This window comes from Podarcis bocagei (genome assembly GCF_964188305.1).
Source record: "Podarcis bocagei genome assembly, chromosome: Z".
Lineage (NCBI taxonomy): Eukaryota > Metazoa > Chordata > Lepidosauria > Squamata > Lacertidae > Podarcis > Podarcis bocagei.
In genome coordinates, this window is record NC_138140.1 from 21,661,861 (window position 1) to 21,678,379 (window position 16,519).

General features: G+C 43.1%; 1 protein-coding gene across 2 annotated transcripts in view; it reads left to right on the forward strand.

Annotated features, from left to right (window-relative positions):
- The window catches only part of AR (androgen receptor), a 246,983-nt gene that overhangs the window by 194,371 nt on the left and 36,093 nt on the right, over positions 1 to 16,519 (forward strand). For both annotated transcript variants that reach the window (XM_081178717.1, XM_081178718.1), the window contains exon 4: positions 9,011 to 9,298. In XM_081178717.1, the coding sequence (XP_081034843.1) occupies positions 9,011 to 9,298 (288 nt within the window). The remainder of the gene's footprint in view (positions 1 to 9,010; positions 9,299 to 16,519) is intronic.

A 16,519-nucleotide genomic window follows, 5' to 3' on the forward strand; every position in this document is an offset into this window, starting at 1 on the left:
AGCATAAATAAATACATCTGTGCTTTTCTGCCTGCTAAGTGTGTGTTCCACAGCTGAACTAGAACCCCTTGCCATGCCTGTAGAATTCATGTTTCTCCTCTCCACCCTAAGACCTTAGTCACACATGCAGCCTTATAATTGCATACCTAATTCTACAGTAAATGGCAAATCTTGTCTATGTTAAGGGTTTTCTGGCAGTTTGAATTCTCATCCCCGTTTTGAGCCTAAAGGGGGCCCTTATGAACTACCGGTAAATCAATGTTGTGTGGTCCATAAATGTCTGTTTAAACATTTAGATGGGTAATAAACAACTGATTGAAATGGGTGGTTGGTGCAAGTTTGTTTTGGGACCAACAGCACCATCTGTTAGCCACCCTTCTTGTCTTAATCCACTTTCTACTCTGCAGTCTATGGAAAATATACATTTTTTCTCCCCCTAAGGAAAACTTTTTTTGTCAAGTGGGACAGATGTTTAGAGCTGGGAGGATATAGCTCCCAAAAGCTCTTAAAACCTGGAGAGTTTTCTGCCCATGTTCCACCACTGCATTGTAACATGATGCAATGTCTTGGGTGAAAAATCACGCTCCCTTCCTATTATTATTATTTCATTTTCATCTGTTGTCCCACAGCAAACTTGCTCTAGATAAACAAATGATTGCAACAAATTAAAATTGCTTTTGCAAATGCTTTTCTAAACCTGTTTCTGGCAATGTTTGGAAACTGTGGCATAAGGTAGTGATGTTTATCTGCTTTCTATGAAAGCGATGGTTCCCAAATTTTGGAGGCCATCTCCCCCTCAGTTCCACAAACTCATCCACCAGTGCTCCCAACCCTATTAAAAAAATCATTATTCAGAACAGTGATTTGCATGACCCCCTAAGGAAGATAGTAAACCAGTAAAATTCAATCCAGGAACAATTTATTGCACGTTCATTCAAAATCCAGTTAAGACTATTTAGTTTAATTAATCCAACAAAACTGATGAACTTGATCCAACAATACAAGCTTTTATTTTATTTTTATTACTATATTTATGATTTTCAGTTTTATACATTTCAGTAATTTTATAATCATTTTAACATTTCAGAACTTGACTTCCCCCTCTTTCTGTAGTTCCTTAAATTTATTTTTAATATTTTCTGCATATCCAGATTAACTTAATTTACTCATTTATTCATCTACTTTAAATATATACTCTTATAAAACTGCAGGTTATTACAATACTCTGCCAGTGTTCTTATCTGTTTACAATTTATTTATAAATATTCAATAAACCATTTCCATTCTTTTATAAATGATTTGTTATCTTGATTTCTTATTTTTCCGGTAATTTTCACCATTTCTACATATTCCTTAAGTTTTTGTATCCATTCTTCTTTTGCTGGGACTTCTTCTTCTATTCATTTTGAGGCAAGTAACATTCTTGCCGCTGTAGCCACATACATGAATACGGTAAATTTCTATACAGTTTGGGTATTTCTGTCTCTATAATTCCCATAAGTAAAGCTTCTGGTGTGTTTTTTACAAACGTTATTTTAAACATCTTTTTCAATTCATTATATATCATTTCCCAGTAAGCTTTAACCTTACTACAAGACCATCACATATGATAAAAAAGAACTTTCTTTCTCTTTACATTTCCAACACTTATTTGATTTGGATTTATACATTTTTTCCAATTTACTCGATGTTAAGTACCATCTATACAAGCTTTTCAAGGTCTGATAGACATTGACATCTCCAGCGACTCCTGCCGCTTTCCCATTAGCATATAGTGCCCCCAATCTCAGTAATCCCACTCCCCTCTTTGGGAACCACTAGTGTAAACTTTATGCTTTGTGGTGGCTGGCTCAAGTTGCCATTCAAAATATACAGTGGGCCCCAGATTGGTGACGGCTGATTTACTGAATATTCACATCTGGAAAACGCGTGTGCTGATTCAGGGGAAATGATTCCTATCCATGTGACTGTGCAAGCTTGGGTCTTCGCAAGCGACCTTTTGGTTGGGTGTTGATGACCACTGCTATGGTTTCCCACAGAGGTTCTTAGATTGAGACATACTATTGGTCCATCTTGTTCAGTATTGTCTATACTGACCAGCAACTGCTCCTCGGGGTTTCAGGCAAGAGTCTCTTTCTCTGCCCTGCCTAGAGATCTGGTTACCTTACCTCAAAATGGAGATTGTAGAGTTGGAAATAGTTCAGAAAAGGACAACCAAAATGATGAAGGGGGGTGGAGCAACTCTCCTATGAATAAAGGTTGCAGATAGGAATTTATAAAATTATGCATGGCTCCCTCAACCGAAAGTCTACAGGGTGGCAACATAAGAACAGGACCTTCTTTGCAGTGGCTCCCCAGGCAAAAACATTCTTCGTCAACCAGGCCTTCAGCTGTTAATAATCTACAGTCTTTTAAAGAGAGGGGGTGTCCTTTTCTTCCTTTTACTATTATTATATAATGTATTTTGTGTTTTATGCTGTACACTGCCCTGTGGTCTCTCAATGAAGGGTGATATATAAAATTAATTTTAAAAATTAAAAATTAATTGTTCTTTAATTATTTCCCCCCTGTGTTTTTAGCTGTTCTTATTTTTCTCTATAAGCCACTTTGAGGCCTGTCAGGGGGAAAGGTGAGGTAAAAATAAAGAAATGAATAAGTAGATAAGTTCTCTCTCTCTCTCTCTCTCTCTCTCTCTCTCTCTCTCTCTAAGTCCGCTCACCTTCCCTGGTGGGAGGTGTTGCAGCGGGGCATCCAGGTCCTCTCAGTGACCTGGCTGGAAGGCGGAGGGATGCCGCCCGCATCACGGTGACTCCTAGCCACGTCAACCCCCCAGCTGTCCAATCAGCATGGCTGTGGGCGTGACCGCGGGCTGCTTAAACTGCGGCATGGCCAGGGGGAATCCTCCTTTCACGCAGCACAGAGTTAAACTATGGAATTCACCTTCACAGGAGGCTGTGATGGTCACTAACTTGGATGGCTTGAAAAGAGAATTTGACAGATTCATGGAGGAGGAGAGGGCTATCGATGGCTACTAGCCAGGATGGTTATGATGTGCCCTCCACAGTTGGAGACAGCAATGCTTCTGAATGCCAGTTGCTGGAAACTGCAGGGGGGGAGAGTCTTGATCTTATACTGTAATCCTGCTTTCAGGTTCCCCACGATAGGCAACTGTGAGGCCACTTTGAGAACAGGATGCTGGGCTAGATGGGCCCCCTTTGGCCTGATCCAGCAGGCAAGAAGAGCAATGTTGAGATGCCAGCGGGGATTGACTAGCCGCTTAGCTATGGCTATTTCTGCTAAAGGGGAAGCACAGATCAGGTGCTCTAGCCTGACAGAGGAGCGCAAGGGGAAATGGTCTCTAAGCTAAGCAAAGCACCAGCTGCTGATCTTGGAAAACTTGGTGATGTGGCTGTATCCTGAACTTTGGTGGGAGCTGGGAATGAGTAGATCTCACTATCACTCTCCCTCCCTCCCTCTCTTTCTCTTTGGTTCTGTCCCACAGAAATTACTGCCAGAATATATCACCCTGCACTCTGCTCTTGTTTTTTTCCAAGCTTACTCACTCTCCTTTTTTATTGCCCTGTTCCCATTTTTACAGAGCCTCCCTTAATTGCTGTTACTGTAGATCATCCAAAGCATATTATTTAAAAGATCAGCTTTTGCACTGATTTACAGGGCTGCTCTTTGATTTGACGTTTTTACGTCGGGAGGCTTATTTTTCTAATTATGGCCAAAGGAAGTTTCAGATAAGTATCGTTTAATGTTGGGAGCCAGAACCCCAAGGACAGCACATTTCATTGTATTTTTTCTCTTGCTGAAATCGAGCAATCGGGGTTCTTCTCCACCCCTCTCTGCTTTACCTAATTGCCCACCCCCCGAGCTGGCACACTTCTGGGGGTTGATTCGGAGGGATAAAATGGTCGTTGTTTTTTGTCTAGAATAACAAAATTTGGCTCTGCAGACCTTTTCTTTTACAGCTACAAGCATTGCCAAATATTAATGCAGACACTGAGGAGTGAATATAAATAAATAAATGCAATAAACAGCCTATTTCAGACAATTAGAGAGTCGTAATCACAGGCTTCCTTGTGTTTTGTTCCTGTTCCTGTGTAATATGATGCAAGGTCTGTGTTGTGAAGGTTGCTGTCTGCTAGGAACAGGGTCTGCTTAAATGCCACCTTGAAGCAACCTGGCATCTCTCTGGGATTTCTTTTCTCTGGTTGCTGTTCTCTCTTTTAGCAGAGCTTAGGCAGGAGAGATTCTGAAAAGGTTCCATTCTGTTTTGCAGGTTTCCAGTAGAGAGAGGTCCAGCCACACATACCTAGGTGTAAAGCCAGTGTGGTGTAGTTTCAGACTAGGACCTGGGGAAGACCCCCACCATGTTCAAATCATCCCACTTTTCCATCATGAAGCTCACTGGGTGTGGCCTTGGGCAAATCACAGCCTCTCAGCCTAACCTGCCTAACAGGGATCAAATAAGCAGGGGGAGAACTGTGTTGGCCACCCTGAACTCCCTGGAAGAAAAAGTGGCAGTGCTTTATTTCTGGGGTATGCAGTGTAAGCCCCCTTTCCCACAAATGTTAAAAGTGTGGCACTTACTATAACAACTTCATAGTGAGTTCTGAAAGGTGGGATAGAAATGCTATAGATGAATCAATTCTTTTTTAAAAAAAGTTTCTATTAATGCTTGAAAAAACGAAAAAGAAGCAATATACAAAGTTAACATCATATATGAAGTGTTTTTTAACATAAAAACTAAAAAAGAAAATAAAGAGTTGCTATTCTCCGTCTACCAGCTTTATAGATAAATGCAAAACCTTTGCTCCATAGTCACTTCTAACTTTTCTCTTAACATAGAATTGTAGAGTTGGAAGGGACCAACATGGAGCTTGAACCCAACATAGGGCTTGAACCCATAACCCTGAAATTAAGAGTCTTATGCTCTATTGGCTGAGCTATAAACAGACATTTTTCTCTGTCTTCAAACCCAGATATCTCTAGCTCATCTTCCTTTTTGTACAAAAAAGTCCATAAGGGGCTTCCAATCATTAATAAATGTTTGCATCTTTCAAGTTATTCCAGAGTGTGGCTATAACCCTACATGCAGCCACCAATAGTAATCCAATTAGTTATTTATCTCCCAAATTCTGATTCTCATTTAAACACAGAATCAGTAACTCAAGCTCTGGAGGCTTGGTGACGTTGCTGATTTGCAATGTTACTTATCTGATTAAACATTTCTGCCCTAAAATTTACCACAATTGGGCATGTCCACTAGCTCCTCCTGTCCCCACACCCTCACCAGGAGTCCAGGACATAGGTGAAGTATGTTTATGCATATAGGAAAGTTTAACTGGGGTTCTGCACCATTTCTGCATTATCTTCGGCATTATTTCCTTGATGCTGAATGAGATGGTTTTATAGGGATCCTTGCTGTTTTAAATTGCTTTTAATATTGTTTTTAGTGCTTTTACCCACACTGGTACCTTAGGGTGAAGGGTGGGTAATAAATAAATTGATAATAATAATAATAATTGTCTGTTGTGTGTCCCCAGCAGGGTATTCCAGTGGCTTAGAATGATGGGGCAAAAAAGTTGCCCCAGATTGTTAGGTGCACAAATTTTCAACTGGTGCTTCCTCAGTACAGCTTCACGTTTCCATTGCTGGACTCCGTTGAAAACGGATTCTCCATGCGAACCAGGAAGTGATCTCTCCAGACAATGGAACTATTCTTTTTTTCTTATCTCTGCGGCTGTGATCTCCAGGTGACACGGATGCCATTAGGCAGTTGAATGCACATGCATACTCCACCCGTTTCCCTCTCTTCTCCCCTTCCACGCAGCCCCGGTCACTGGTAACCCACGCTGCACCACTGGGGTATTTGTAGGAATAATGCCTCTAATTAGAGATGTTCTAATTGGCTAAAGACAATAGGTAATACCAGTAGCTGTCATGGCTGGGGGAAAAAACAGTCTTATGGTGGCTGAGAAGCCAAAAGTCCTAGCAGAAGCTAGGAGGTTGGCTTATGTTATGGTGTATCCACAACAATTTCAGTGATTGCAAGAAAATCCTGCCCATGCCATCTCTAGGCCTGTTGGCTGTGTATTCAGTGAATCCTTAGAAGCTCCCAGAATCACACCACTGCCCCGGTTGCTGCTTGAGCAGTTGTTTTGTTTTTGTTTTTTTATATGATATTTATTGAAAATTTTTGAATTACAGAGAGAAAAAAAGCAGAAAAAGAAAAAAGAAAAAAACAAACCACATCAAACAATACAAATTCAAAAAACAAAAATACATCGCAAATAGACAAAAATAAATCCATCATTCTCAAATCCTCAACTCTCATTACCTTCTTTCTTTGACCTCCTCCTCCTCCCTTTTTTTGTATCCTGGTTAATAATTATCACAGCAAATCCTTTCCATATTTCATAGTATTCTGTCATTACATTACCTTAATCTATTTTCATCTTAACTTATAGAAAACCTTAAAAACTTAAACCTTAAATCTTATTTTAACCGACTTCTCACAACCATAATATTCTTACCTAATTCTAAACATTTTTGCTAGAGCCAAGTAATTTCGTTCCAACATTTTTCTAACATTCATCAAATTTTATAAAACAATCCTGGTAATAAAGAGAGAAATAAAAACAATCCAATCTTCATCCAGCGTCCCTTCCTCCTGGTCCCCGGTTTTGTCAGTCCTTTTTATCCCATCGATCTAGCGCATTAACCTGGTAACCTAATATCCGAGGCCCTTAAATCTCTTCCATGTCCCTTCCGCAGCTCTTCTTCATATTCTCCTTTCACTTGTGGGAACTCCAGCTTGGTGATATTTTTAACCCTTTTCAACAAATCAGCCCCTTTTCCATAGTCCAGACTCAACTCCGTGTGGTATTTAAAAACATGTTTCAGAATCCCTCCAAAATTAAGAGCCCCCACAGCTCCAAACATCTCACGGCCCATTGCCAGACTTGGAAAGTCCAAACATCCCTGCATAGGGGGGGTTTATCCAACCCCCCATTTCAAAACCAATCCAAACTTTATCTTTCCAAATCTGGCTTTTTCCAAGTTCATTTGTCAAATCCAAAAGCTCATGTTCCTGCAAGGCCGCAGCTCCCTCCATCTCTGGCGCCCAAGATTCAGCAACATCCTCTTCTCTCACCTGCTCTGTCAGGACACACTCCTGATCTAATTCCTGGGTGGGCTCCACATAGTTTCCCACTGCCTGTTCAAAAATTCTGGCCGCATTAGTCATCAAATCCATCTTCTCACTTAACTGTTCCAGTAGGGCACTTGTTTTACAGAGAGCACACAACAGAGCCTCTGAATACATTGTCCTACAAGGTCACAAGTCCATTCCCACGATTGTAATCTGAGACAGCTGCAAGCTCCCTGGAATTAGTTACAGTTTCACAGTCTCCCTCTAGAGGGAGAACTTCTATTTGTTCTTGCAATAAAGTATCCTTTTTGAGATATTTTGTCAATATTTGTTCCTTTAAAGTGCAAAAGGAAACAGTGGAATCACTATGTTTCTCTTCCTTTAACTATCTGTCAAAAACGTTTGTCTCTGGTCAATGAGCTTCAAACGTCAGTCCTGACACCCCGCTCCAGGATCAGGACGGTGGAAAGTTACTTTACTTTAAACTCACTTCTGCAGGTTTAAACAGTCCAAAAAAGATCCCCCTTCTTCTCCTGCTGTTGAAGGGGGGTTCAACAATTTTAAATGATGAAAGCCAATCCTTTAGAAACGATTTTCTGAGCTCTAGTTTACGTTGTCTTTGCTTTATTCTATCTACAAAGAAACGGAAGGCTGACTTCCTGTTTAGACCTTCCCGTTTCAGTACCAAATTGAAGTAAATTTTTAAGTCCAATTCCTTTCTGCTTGTAAGTCCTTATTTAAAGTCCGGTTCAAAGTTTAAGTACTCACGGGTGCTTATTTTAGAAGCCAAATTGTCCCAGGAAAAAGGCAGCGCTCTCCGGCAACGTCTATGCGGCTTCGCTCCACGGAAATAGCAGTTAACTCACAGCACTGCGCCACTTCCCCTTCTTCACTTTGGAGCCCGTTAGTGGGTTCCTTTGCGGGTTGGGGGGGCGCTAAGGGTGCCCGCCGAGTCCCATGGTCACAGGCTTCATCCGCCTGTGATTTTTAGCAGGGTCCCCGCTTCGCCATAGCGGAAAAGACCCGTTTCACGCAGAGCTAGTCCCTCCAGTTCAGAGGGAGTCCGCCATTGCCGATGGCGCCACCCCGGAAGTCCTGCTTGAGCAGTTGTTTTGGCTTGCCAACACCCACATTCATAGAATCATAGAATTGTAGAGTTGTAAGGCACCTCCAAGGGCCACCTTGTCCACCTCTCTGCAATGCAGGAATCACAGCTAAAGAATCCCTGATGGGTGGCCATTCAGCACACTGCAGCAGGTTCTCATCAGCTACTTGCTGTTAAGTGGGAGCCACCATCAACAACTTCTTATGAGCTTCTCCATCAGCTTCTGTGTGCTGATTTCTGACCTGAATGGGGGTCTCAGCTGGCCCACAGAGTCAAGTTTTCTGACTAAACTTATTTACCCAGCACATAGTTGAGCTATGGAACTTGTTCCCTCCGGAGGCTACAATAGCTAACTAAGGTGGCTTTAATGGAGGAGAGGGCTATTTATGGCTACTGGCCAAGATGTGTGTGCTCTGCCTTCATGGTCAGAGACAGCAATGCTTCTGAACACCATTTGTTGGAAGCTAGAGGGAGAGAACGTGCTCTTGTGCACGGAACCTGCTCGTGGGTTTCCGATTGGGGCATCTGATTAACCTCTGAAGAGTGGGTGCTGGACTAGATGGGCCCCTCTTCTGACATTCCTATGTAACCTTCAGATCCAGGAGCAGTTTATCTAAATTCCTAGGTTCTTTGGAGTATTTGGGCATTGTAACAACAGGATTCTGGACTAGATTGGTCACTGGCCTGATCGAACCAGGCTCTTCTTCTGTTCTCAGTTCTTTTGTTCTTGTTACTTGCTGCAGCCCGCAAGTTAAAGAAGCTGGGAAACTTGAAGATGCAAGAAGAAGGGGAAGCAGCGGGCCCCTCCAGCCCTACAGAGGAGCAAGCTCCAAAGATGGCCATGACACGCATTGAGAGCCTGGAGTGCCAGCCCATCTTTCTCAATGTCCTGGAAGCTATTGAGCCAGGGGTGGTGTGTGCTGGCCATGACAACAACCAGCCTGATTCCTTTGCTGCCCTTTTGACCAGCTTGAATGAGTTGGGCGAGAGGCACCTGGTGCATGTTGTGAAATGGGCCAAGGCTTTGCCAGGTAAGGAACAGCTCTTGCATTCTCTCTCTCTCTCTTTCTCTCTTTCGCATGCATCTATTCCTTATCTGAAGATGAGACATCACAGAAAACAGTGCAAAAGCCCCATCTCCCTTCGTGTTATGGTGCAAATATGTTTTCTGCTGTGGTTGCCCTTGTTTATTTGGGTTGGGTCTCTCTAAGCATTATAAGGTGACTGTCAGTGTATTTATACTGCATCAGCTATGTGCCTTGTTCTGCCGACTTGCATCACTTTCAGTCAGAGAAATTTAGGTTTTTCCGGCTTCTTCAATGCAAGGTTCCTCTTGCTGGAGTCTCTTATTTACGGCTTACAAATGGGACGGGTTTCATTCTGAACAACAATGTTGAATACTTTTGATTATTCAGAATAAGTAGATGGCAAATATTTTCAAAGCACACAATTTGCACCTCTTTTGTGATCTGCATTCCATTATTGGCAATTAAAGAGATGCTGTCTTTCATTATCTGCAGTTAAAATGACTGTCAGGAAGATAGCAGAATGCAAAAATCACATATATTAAGAAATGCATCAGTATAAATAAATAAAAAATAGAGAAAATGTTCCTAGATACTCAGGGAAGCTTGCCTGAGCTTTTTAGATAAAGAGTGGGAGAACAACATTTAATAAGAATTCAGAAATTAAACAATCTAGGGGGGGAAATCACTTCCCAGAATCTATTCCTTAGTCAAAAGAAGTGAGGGGCACCTACTTTTAGGAGCACCTCTCTTCAAATTTGGTGTAGAATGTTTATTTATTTTGTAAAATTTATATGCTGATTGATTGAAAACAGCAACAACCCTCAAAGCATCATGCTTACACTGCTAGTTTGCTGCTCCTGTCAAAAGCTGCACAGTGTGTGCTTTATCTTCTCCCAGTTGTTTTCCAGCATTCTCAAATGTGTCCACATGATCTGCTGGGAAATGTCAGAAAGTTGCATTCACAAAGTCAAAGTGCCCTCGCCTGGCTTCATTAGTTAAAAAGCCCCACACTCCCAATGCAAGTTCCTGAAACTGGGACACAACCATCAAACCATCACAAGATCCAGCATGAGTAAGCAGAATCCTGGCAGGGACACTTCCCTGCAAAAATTAAGGTGTGTGTGTTATTAGGGTGGGACATCAAAGCAGTTTACAAAGAGAACGGAACAATAAAATTATCAGTAAAAAATATATAAAACTTGAAATATAAAAGCAAGAGGAAACTAAAAATGAATTAAAATGTACATTAACAATCTACACATCTGTTTAGGATTGTTCAAACAAATACTGTATGTTTTTAGCAGGCACCAAAATGTGTATAGTGAAGGTGCCTGCCTGATGTCAATAGGCAGAGTTCAGAGTGTAGGGGGACTGACCAGATGTTGGAAAAGGGTTTTGTTTGCTCAAGTTCAGTAGGCTGCGTGTGGTTGGGTTCTCATAGTATGTCTGTAAGAATGTGGATCGCACTTGAAGGGAGAAGGTTCACTGAAGTGCTCATGTGTCTGTTTCCTATAATGGTCAGGGATAGATTGCTGGGAGACATGGGTTGACTAGAGTGGCAGTTAACATTACGTGGAAGCAAGGCTGAGTTTGTCTTCAAGTGTGCATTCACCGGGGAGCTGGAACAGTGTATTGATTAGAGTGTTTGACTAGATCCTGGGAGAGACCAGAGTTCAAAACCCCACTCAGCCCCACTCCGGTAACAGTCCAGTTGGCTTCTGTATGTACCCGGGGGGGGGGCACCCTCTTGTCCTTGGTCTTAGGCAGCAAGATGTATTGAGTGAGTCCTAACAAAGAAATACAGCCAATTATGGCTCCCTGGTGAGACAGTGTGCATGACAAACATACCGTATTTTTCGTCCCATAGGACGCACCTAGTTTTTTGGGGGAGAAAAAAAACCCCTTTATTCCCCCCCCCCCAAACCAGGTCGGGGAATCCAAACCAGGTCGGGGAACAGCGGGATGGCTGCGCTGCGTCTCCCCGCTGTCCCCTGAGCTTGTGGGGCTGCCCGATGTCTGCCCGAAGCGCGGGGCGCTCTGCTTTCAGCGCGCCCTGCGCTCCGGGAAGCAGGCTGCTATCCGCAGCCGAGGGAGCCCTGCGGGACCTCCTGCGGGGCTCCCTCGGCTGCGGATATCTGCCCGGCGGTGAGGCGCTCTGCTTCAGGGCGCGCCGGGCAGCAGGCTGCTATCCGCAGCCAGGGAGCCCTGCGGGACCTCCCGCGGGGCTCCCTCGGCTGCGGATGTCTGCCCGGCGCGAGGGGCACTCTGCTTCAGGGCGTCCCGCGCGCCAGGCGGCAGGCTGCTATCCGCAGCCTGGGGAGCCCTGCAGGAACTCCTGCGGGCTTTCCAGGCTTGCTGATAGCTTGCTGAAGCCTGGAGAGCGAGAGGGGTCGGTGCGGACCAACCCCTCTCGCTCTCCAAGCTTCAGCGAAAGCCTGCATTCGCCCCATAGGACACACCCAGATTTTCCCTTCATTTTTGGAGGGGGAAAAGTGCCGTCCTATAGGGCGAAAAATACGGTATTTGAATTCACGCATTGTATGGTCAGGTGTTCTGCCTCAAGCAGCAAGAAGTTGCCTGTGTTTGGCTTCCTTTGCAATGAGAGATTACTGTGCAGATGGTCTTTTTTAATTTCTAGTTTTGCAAATCTCCAAATAGAGAGTTGGGTGTGCTCCACCCAGGCAACGGATCTGTACCCTCACATCAGATCTCCAGGGAGAGATGCCCAGAACCCCAGGACACAGCTGTCCAGTAGCCAACTCTCTCCCTCTCTCCTTTTCTCTCTGTCTTCTTGTCTGTCCCCAGACTTTCTTTCATCCTTTCACAAATATGTAAGAAGCCCTAATGGATCAAAGACCCACCTAGTCCTGTAGCTCTTCAGGTGCCTGTGGCAAACCTACAAGCAGGATTCAGTCATAAGAGCCATCTCTTCTCCTGCAGTGTCCAGCAACTGGAATTCAGAAGCATTATGCCTTCTGGCAGCAGAGGTGGAGCAAAGCCATTGTGGCTAGTAGCCATAAATAGCCTTTTCCTCCATCAGTTGGTCTAATCTCTTTTTAAAGCCATCCAGGTTGGTGGCCATCACTGCCTCCTGCAAGAGAGACTTCCACAGTTTAGCTATGTACTGTGTGAAGGACTTCCTTTTATCTGTCCTGAACCTTCCAACATTCAGCAGCTTCACTGGATGTTTATGAGTTCCAGTGTTAGAAAAGAGGGAAAAAAGCTTTTCTCTATCCACTTCCTCTAGGTCATACATAATTTTATAAACTCCTATTATGTCCTTCTTACTCAACTTTTCTTTTTTAAACAATTATGTTTATTAAATTGTAAGAAACTAAAAGAAGAAATATTGCAGCTGTCAAAACATTATTAAACACTTTAAAGAAACAAATTGACTCTACGAAAGGTTGGGAGCTGATAAATTGCTAAGGAAACAAAAGTAAGTAATTATTATTTTAAAAATAAATAAATGAAACACCACCACCATAGTGTATGCCCAAATCATATCCACCAGGCAAGTAAGTTTGTTACTCATTTCTCTCATAATCAATTATTTCAAAATAAAATTAAAAATTTATACATAAGAATTCAAGCATCATTTGCTATATATCATGTGAAAAGGAAAGGAAAGCCTACGTCAACCGAACCTTATTTCATATCAATATTTGTGCTAGTAAATATTATAAAATCAGACCACACCACAGTAAAGTTATCTTTCTTAGTCTGAGCTCAGATTGTTAATTTAAATTTTTTAGTAACACTGTATTCCATACCACTTGATGGCAATTTGACACAGGCGAGATCTTTCCAGTGACTAACTCTAACAGCCCTTGCAGCTTGTAACAGATGTCCAACTTTTTTCTAAGCTAAAAAAACCCAAATGTTGTAACCTTTCCTCATATAACAGTCGTTCCACCCCATGTTCATTTTGGCTGCCTTTTTCTGAACCTTTTCCAGCTCTACAATGTCCTTTTTGAGGTGTGACCAGAACTGTACACAGTATTCCAAATTTTCCTCCCTTTACATCAGCTTCATAGAATCATAAAATTGTAGAGTTGAAATGGACCAAAGTGTCATCTAGTCCAACCCCATTGTCCCTTTCATTGGTAGGACTGCCAGGGGGGCAGTGTTACCTTGTCAAACCTCTGGTGCCTAACACTAAAGAGATTTCCCAGCTAGATAGGTACCACTGAGAAAACAGTTTTAAAAACAAATCCTGAGCCATTAAGAAGCAATTTCACTGATGAAGGAAAGGCTCGACAGTGGCCTAATAGCATTTTCAGGTGTGCAGTTAAAAAGTACTATGTGACCTCCAACAGTCCCTCAAGTGGACTGGAAAGATTTCTCAAGTCTATCCGAGGAACAATTATATTGTTACATGCCATCCCACTCTCTGAGAAGTGAGAAACTCCAGGGATTCTTGTGCTTCCCCAGGGTTCAGTTTCCTTGGAATGAAGCTCAGTGCAGACTATGGTGTCTTTAGGATATATGGTTTTATTTACACATGTAAATAAAGGGACAGAAGGACTCACAGCTTTAATATCCCAGCAGGCCTTGCTTCCCCATTAGTCATAACTTTGGATCCATCACAGAGCAAACAGATCTCTGTGTCTGGTTTCCAACTCAGCTCACATATTCCCCTTCCTTTCTTCTTCTTCTTCTTCTTCTTCTTCTTCTTCTTCTTCTTCTTCTTCTTCTTCTTCTTCTTCTTCTTCTTCTTCCTCCTCCTCCTCCTCCTCCTCCTCCTCCTCCTCTCTTTCTGCCTCTCTGCTCTTCTCCTACTTAACAGTAAGATGAAAGGGATAGAGGAAAGGCCCACCTATTTGTTCTACAGCATAGAGCAACTACTCCGGTTGTGTTCATCACGGTGTTTTAACTAGCCATTCAAAGCCATTACCTTACCAAGCGGACTGGTTTGGCAAGTTTGCTTTCATATCTTCCACCCCTACAGATACAGGAACCAAGAACTGGAAGCAACTCAGAGTATCATCCAGACTGGGATGGTGCTCTGATGGTGTTTCCTGCTTGGCAGGGGGTTGGACTCGATGGCCCTTGTGGTCTCTTCCAACTCTATGATTCTGTGATTCTATGGTCCAACACGCAGTCCAAGGGCCACATGCAGCCCTTGAGGCCTTTTTTGGGAAGGAGGCATGAGGGCTCTGGCAGGATCCTAGAGTCCCCCTGCTTGCTTCCCAAAGCCTAGTGTTTTCCCAGTTTGGTGAAGGAGGGTTCTGGGGCCCTACTAGAGCCTTGTGCCTCCTTCTCAAAGCCCAGAGTCTCGCTTAGCAGCTTTGATAAGGTGGCAAGAGAGCTGGGTGTGTGTGAAATCTTACCTCACTCTCCCCATCCACCATGCAACAAGGCAGTGTGCAGCCCATGGATTCCATGTCAAAGTACTCTTGCAACCCACTTGGTATGAAAAATTGGGCCACCCTGATCCAGTCTGTTCCCCACCCCACCCCAGCTTGCAACAATTTAGATTTCCAGTGACAGTCAATGGGCCTTTGGACAGGTACAGCAGGAAAATAGAGGGAAAGGAAGGAAAACTGAATCCTGATCACATCTGAGGAATAAGAACGCTTGTGTTACCACAGCTGCCCTGCTGGGCTGCTTCTCATTTGTAGCACATATGAGAGGTAGAATGTCAGCTTTCCAGAACTTAGCAGAGAGTGACAATTGGGAACACCTTTGTCTCTTCTCTGTTGAATAAAGAAACAGGGGAGGACTAGAATCCTGAACCACAACCCAGTGCAGCGTAATTCATAATTACTCATAGAATCATAGAATCATAGAGTTGGAAGAGACCACAAGTGCCATCGAGTCCAACCCCCTGCCAAGCAGGAAACACCATCAGAGCACTCCTGTCATATGGTTGTCAAGCCTCTGCTTAAAGACCTCCAAAGAAGGAGACTCCACCACACTCCTTGGCAGCAAATTCCACTGTCGAACAGCTCTTACTGTCAGGAAGTTCTTCCTAATGTTTAGGTGGAATCTTCTTTCTTGTAGTTTGAATCCATTGCTCCGTGTCCGCTTCTCTGGAGCAGCAGAAAACAACCTTTCTCCCTCCTCTATGTGACATCCTTTTATATATTTGAACATGGCTATCATATCACCCCTTAACCTCCTCTTCTCCAGGCTAAACATGCCCAGCTCCCTTAGCCATTCCTCATAAGGCATCGTTTCCAGGCCTTTGACCATTTTGGTTGCCCTCCTCTGGACACGTTACTGATCACAATTAAGCTAATGAAGGGTTTTAGTGTTCTACACATTCTAATTAGTTTGGCTAGATGGCCACTTCCACCATATTCACGAGTTTTCTGGCACTGCAATAACTTTGGAGAATAGCTTTTGTCCTATAGCAGGAAGAAGCATAACTCTCCAAGCACAGATAGCTGTGGAGATGAAGTTAACCACTGTTAGGGATGGGTAGGTGGTGGTGTGTAGTTGGTGGAGAAATTCATTCTGTCCACATTTTGATGTGAGCCTAATCTATGCTTCCCTAAAGCGAAACACACCTGCCCTTCAAAATTTGCACTTCTCCGCACATTGTGATATAGTAATCAAAAATGGGGAAAGCGCACACACAAAATGCATGCACAAATGTAATATGTAAATGTGTTATATGGGGAGGATTTTTTTGTAAAAATGTGTATACAGTATGGTCACATCATACATACCGTACATTTAATTGTGTGATTTCAGCCATATGCGGTTGAAGGCTGACTGGTTGAAATCGCACGAATTAAACACACAGGAGGCAGAGAGCTTAAAAGCTGTTTTTGTGTAGCATTTTCATAGAGCGGAAAGAGCTTTTAAACTCTCTGCTTTGCTTATCGGGCTCTGGGATACTCTTGTGGAAACTTGGGCAGCCCCACAAGATCTCGTGAGAATCACCCAGAGCCCATTAGGCATGTCAGAGAGCTTAAAAGCTCTATGTCTTGCTTGGGGGCAAGGCCTCCTTGGCTCACAACCAACTCCGGAAAGGTAAAGATGGTCACTTGGGGACAGTTCCAAGAGAATGGTTCAAGTACACAAGTTTTTGTGTACTTCAGATTGTAGCCACTGTGCAATACTGTATTAGATAAAATTGTATAAAAACAAATCTGTTATACAAAAAATGAATACAAAATGTGTGCACATCGCCATGCAAACTTTTTGCATGCTAACAGATGAATGCGAGAAACTTAACTCAAGACTGGAAAACTGAGGAAGGGAGAGAAGTCA